Genomic DNA, 5,556 nt, shown 5'->3' on the forward strand with positions numbered 1-5,556 from the left:
TGCACAGCCAAAGGTGCCGAGTCCCCTTCCCGCCTGGGTTCATTTGGCAGCTGCCCCTGCCTCTGTTCCAGGGGGGGTGCCAGGAGGGAGAAGGCTGGGGCACACGAGCTGCTCTCCACAGCTTCACGAGGAGCCATCTCAAGTGTCCGGCAAGCATCACCACATGGGTGCTGACTGACGCTGCTCAGCACCCAGCCCCTCGGCCCCAGTGGGTCAGGATGCCAGGAGCCACTGGAGCCAGGACACCAGCCCTCCGGAGGTGCGATGCAAGAGAGTTAAACCCATGTGTTTTCCTCTTGTAGGTTTTATTCAAACTTCTTTTGGGCAGTGCTAAATTTGGAGAAGCTGCCTTATTCCTGTCTGTGTTAGCTGTCTTCAACGTCCTCTTCGTTACCTGCATTCCTGTCATCCTTTATTTTACCAAAGTGGAGTACTGGAGCTCTTTTGACATCATTCCTTGGGGAAACCTCTGCGGATTTTCAGTTCTCTTACTGAGTGAGTAGATGGGGGCTCTCGCACTGCTCGGGGTGGAGGAGGGTGTCACAAACTGGCTGCTGGTGGAAGCTGCAGACCTCTGACATACTGGGGCTGGTTTCCTTTCTTCTCAGTCTAATTATTCGCTTGAGCAATCATGCAGAGGGTCCATTCCTAGGTGGCAACTTGATGCCACTTCTGCTGTTACTACCAAGCCAAAAATATTGTGGCCCTCGTTAGAAGGTGCTGTGGGACTAAACTGTAAAGCTTGTCCTGACTCCTACTCATGAACTCTGCTTCACGGAGACAAGTGACACTTGCCCGGGCTGTGATGGGAAGCAAGGCATCGCCTTGAGCTCATCAGCATCCCCTTGGGCTCATCGGCATCCCCCGGCCAAGCAGGTTAGGCCAGGCCAGTCAAGGCCAGACTCCGGTGCCTCTGCTGACTTCGATAATAGATAATTGCTATGGAAACTTCTGAAAATGTAGCGTTGCACGGCGCTGATGGGACTTTGGTAGGTGGCACTCCTCTTTTCTGCTGCCATTGCTGTGCCACCAGCCTGGGAGGGATGCCAAACCTGAACCCAGCTTGGGAGGGATGCCAAAGCTAAGCTTTAATGACTCATGGTCATCAGCAATGTGATGCTGTTCCTTGTTAAACTAGATGTGTTGACTGTGCTGCCACAGTTGGTCCCTAAACTGGATGACGGCACTGCATCGCCTAAGACGTTCCTTTCATTTCTACTGGAAATAGCCCTTCTCCATCCTTATCTCGAGTCCCAGCTCCCTTTACCCTGAACAGTCACAACGCTAGACTCTAGAAGTACCTCCGGTTTATTTATCCGTGGACTCCATGGAAGGTTTCTGTAAGCAAGTAGTGCAGAACTCGGCAAGCGATCGCTGGGGTGTGCAAGGTATAGGTACTAGCTATAGTATAGGTGCAAGGTATAGGTACTACTAGAAGACAGTCAGAGCCCCAGCTCCTGCCGCCTTCAGTATTGGCGAGGCTCTCCCGACTTTGCTAAAGCCCATCACCTTAAAACAAGGGGGAATTTGGTCCAAAGCAATTCTTGATTTGTCATGAGACACTCCATGCATGGTATTCCAACGGAGTGATATTATAATCATTCCGTTGTAATGATATTATAATTTCATTGTATGAAATTACATTTAGCAAGTTCCTGTCTGGAAGAGGGTTAGATGTACAGCATCTTCCACCTGCAGCTGGAGGCAGCTTTTCTACAAAAAAAAAAAAATATGTCCAGACAGAAGGGACCGTGTGGCTGAGATCTCCCAGACGAGAAGCGTTTGGTCTCAGGGCAGAGCGGATTGGTACAGAGCGGGGAGATCCCAGGGTGTACCCGGACCTCTGGGCTCCAGCGGGACAGAGCCTTCCCCAGAAACAGCAACGTCTCAGGCAGACGGACACGCCGCGGACAGGCGGCTGTCCACAGGTACCGTCCAGGAACAACAGCAGAAATCAATACGCCTTCTATTCGAACAGCGTACAGAGGGAGTCAGAAAGCATAAAAGTTTCAGGTGACATTCCCTCTGCCTGGTTTCACTGCAGTAAAAGCTGTTTTTCTTTTCTTCTGCAGCATTCAATATTCTACTAAATTTTGGGATTGCTATTACCTACCCTACCTTGATTTCTCTTGGAATTGTACTGAGCGTCCCCGTGAATGCGGGTAAGGATTTCTGCCTTGTGCATCTTAATGAATACATTCAATCTGCGGCCTTTCGAATACACAACAGGGATAAAAGCAAATGGCTCTATTAAACGTGTTTTGCATCTTCTCTCTAAGGGTTACGGCGATGACGCTGATTTAAAATGTGTATTTTATGTGTTAAATATGTATTGTATAATATTACATGAATATTCATAATCTCTAGAACTGCTTTTTAAATTCCTGTCCAGAGAAGCCTGCATACTGCAAAACAAAGTAGATTTGAAGTCATCTGTCTCTGGGCTGGGATGAAAACTCGTGGATGAAGTAGAAATCAATTCTTCATGATTTCTTCAAGGCAGGCTTTACACTAAACTGAAACAAATAAAATTGCTTACATTTTAGGGCAAATATGTACTAGTAATTCTGCTTGCCTTGCTCAACAGCATGGCAGGTGTTTATCAAAAGCACCGGACAGGTCAGTTTGGGGCACGGCCTGGTACAGTCCTCTGGCAGTTTTCTGCAATTGAGCGAAAGCCAAGAGACCGCAGAGCCCGAGAGGGCTGGGCAGGGGGTGCAGAGGCGACCCCAAACCAGAGCCACCTCTCCCAAACCAGACCCCTCAAACCCCACCTGCGGAGCCGGTGCCACGGTGCCGGCGGCAGTGCCCAGCGTTGTGCTGACCTACACGCACCGCTGGCTGCCCCGGCAGCCTTTGGTGCCCAACGGTGAGATTCCCCACCAAAGCGTGATCACGGCTCTGCGGTTGAGGGTTTCTTACTCAGCCGGGAAGTCAAGGGTGGGAAGAAACATTTGCGTGAAGGAACTGCTGTGCCGGGGAAGGGAAATGCCCCTTTCTCTGCGTACCCGGACCTCAGCGGGAGTTCCCGTGCTGTTGGCGAGCAAAGGTGAAGATGCTGCTGCTGCAGACAACAACTGCAGCTCCAGGCATCGTGCCCTTGTTGCACGCCGAGCCCACGGCCCAGCTCTGCCTGCTGGGAAGCGGGGCCGTACCCCGCTGTGTGCTAAACCAGAAGGAAGGGGATTCTCCTCGCCACCATCACCTCCGTGGCCATGTTCTGCTGGCACAGCCAGCCTTCAGAGCCGGGGAGGCGAGGGGAAGGGAAGGGGATACTGCCCTAATGCTTTGTCCCACGTAATAACACCCGTTCAATGTCCCACACAGTTGTTGATCACTACACGAGTGAAATTGTCTTCAACAGTGTCCGAGTAATCGCCATCGTCATTATTGGCCTGGGCTTCCTCCTGTTGCTCTTGCCAGAGGAATGGGACGTCTGGGTAATAAAGCTCCTCACGCGTCTCAAAGTCCGGAAGAAGGACGAAATCCCCGAAGGGAATGGAGACATTGCTTCGGGACTGCCTAACAAAAGCCGGAGAACTCGCCCCTCCATGTCATCCTTTGCTCATTAAATGCTCTTTTTACCAAAACTTTGTGGTTAACCTTATATATGATGATGCAAAGGTCTTTTCTTGGGAAGAAGCACACCTGTCCGACACGGTGTACATACCTGTACAGTTTTGATATGATCACCATCTAAGGCATCGCGTCTTGGCATGTCCAGTTTGCTTGTACTTTTTTCACATCAGACCTTTCACTTAAGTAGTACACTGAAAAAAAAACAAACCTGCAAACCAAGAACCTCTCTTCTCTTTTTAAATGAATGTAATATATAGTCAAAATATATTTGCATAGGTTATTTTAAAGAATGATTTTCATGAAAAGCAGGGCAGACATTTTGAACATTAGGTACCGAATGATGCATTGCACACTGTGATTTAAAAGAAACAAATGCTATGCTACATCACACGTTTATTTTTGACCAGAGCTGTACTCTGAAAGTTTTCAAGGAACAAAAAGGGAATCTTTTCGGGGACGGGAAGATGGGGGGGAAGAGTGGAAGGAAGGAGGTTTGGAAATCATTCTATGTAGATGAGCGCATGTTGCACTGCAACCAGGAGAAAAAAATTCAAGCGCTAAAAATGCTGCTTGCACTAAAGCACTAGAGAGAAAGCAGTCTAGACCCCAAATCTCCTTATTCTGCACATGACTGTAGTCCACGTTTAAAATCATGCAAGAGAAATCCAGTGCCTTCTACAGAACTCTTGTCTTTATCCACGCAGAACCAGGTCCTGCCGCGAGGCACTTGCAATGGCGGGGCTCAGGCTTGCGGCCCCGGGGGACCCCAAATTCCCACCGACATCAGGACGTGACCCCCCCCTCCCCATACACGCCGTGGCTTCTGTGGGAACGCGGGGCCTGAGGGACCGCAAGTTTACGGGCAGGAGACCGGGTCCTCTACTCACTTGCACAGGTTTTACCCCTGTGTGGAGCTGCGCTTGGTTAACAGCAATGTGAGGAAGGGGGAGTCTTGGTCCCGTGTGGGAGAATCCGATGGAAAATGATCAAGGGGGCTGGCAAGAGCGTGGTTGCTGATGTACAGTCTGAGAGCACGGACTAAGGGGGTGAATCGCCAGTTGCTTTTACTCCATAATTGTGAGTGTTAAGAGTTAAAAATGTAAGATATTTACATCAAATGTAACACTTTTTATGAAACTTGTAAGCACCAGGATGTTTACTTAACGCGATTTTGGTTCGCCATTAAATTTCTATCTGTGATAGATCACATGCTATGTAAAAAAAAAAAGGGGAGGGGAAAGGTTATAGTTTACTATTTTTGAAGTTTACATTGTTGCATACAAAATTAAAAGTGTTCTTTTGAACTGCTGCCATAGCCTAAGGGTCCCTGCTGCCACTGAGGTCCTCTCTGTCTCAGGCAGGAGTGGCATCCACTTCAAAACGTTTTAGCAAATCAACTTCAGATTCCATTATCTGTTTGGCAAAGCTAAATAATAAAAGATTTGAAACTCCACCTCAGTCAATGCTGTTTCCTTCTCCTGACTGCACCTTTATTGCAGTTTTACTGGGGGTAGTATTTGGCCAAAGCGATCAGAAGGGAGAGACACGATCATCAAAGCAACCAAGGCTGCAACTGGATGCGCTGCTTGCCAGTCTGTCCTCGACGGCAAAGTCCGCTCTAGATTTCCAGGACAAATCCGTCTGGAGGGCTGATGTTAGGCATCGCTCAGGAAACACATGTCCAGCAGAAGCTGAGCGAAGGAAAAGCTGACCTTCCTTTGAAACCGTGGGTGAGCAGCCGTGCTGCATGTGCTAACAGGTATTTAGGGGCTACGGATGGGACGTGAGTTTGTACACAAATAATTAGACCCCTAGTTTGGGCTGTACGTTTGTTCCCTATGTATTCCGTGACCAAACAGACACTGAAGACTCACTAACAGAGATTACACACACAGGCAAAAATCTGAGGCTGTGGGAAGCTGCTGACAACCCCCGTCCCATTCAGTGTTGCACACCCGACTTTTTAAATCTCTTTCC

At 48.9% G+C, this 5,556-nt stretch overlaps 1 protein-coding gene across 1 annotated transcript; it reads left to right on the forward strand.

The window, feature by feature from the left end:
- Positions 1-302: 302 nt before the first annotated feature.
- SLC35F3 (solute carrier family 35, member F3) lies at positions 303-3,572 on the forward strand (the record flags this gene model as incomplete). The annotated part of the gene is made up of 3 exons (XM_009703445.1): positions 303-495; positions 2,073-2,162; positions 3,328-3,572. Coding segments are annotated over 3 exons (528 nt in total), but the record flags the coding sequence as incomplete, so codon positions are not given.
- Positions 3,573-5,556: the final 1,984 nt, after the last annotated feature.

Source organism: Cariama cristata, unplaced genomic scaffold, assembly GCF_000690535.1.
Source record: "Cariama cristata isolate BGI_N322 unplaced genomic scaffold, ASM69053v1 scaffold13867, whole genome shotgun sequence".
NCBI lineage: Eukaryota > Metazoa > Chordata > Aves > Cariamiformes > Cariamidae > Cariama > Cariama cristata.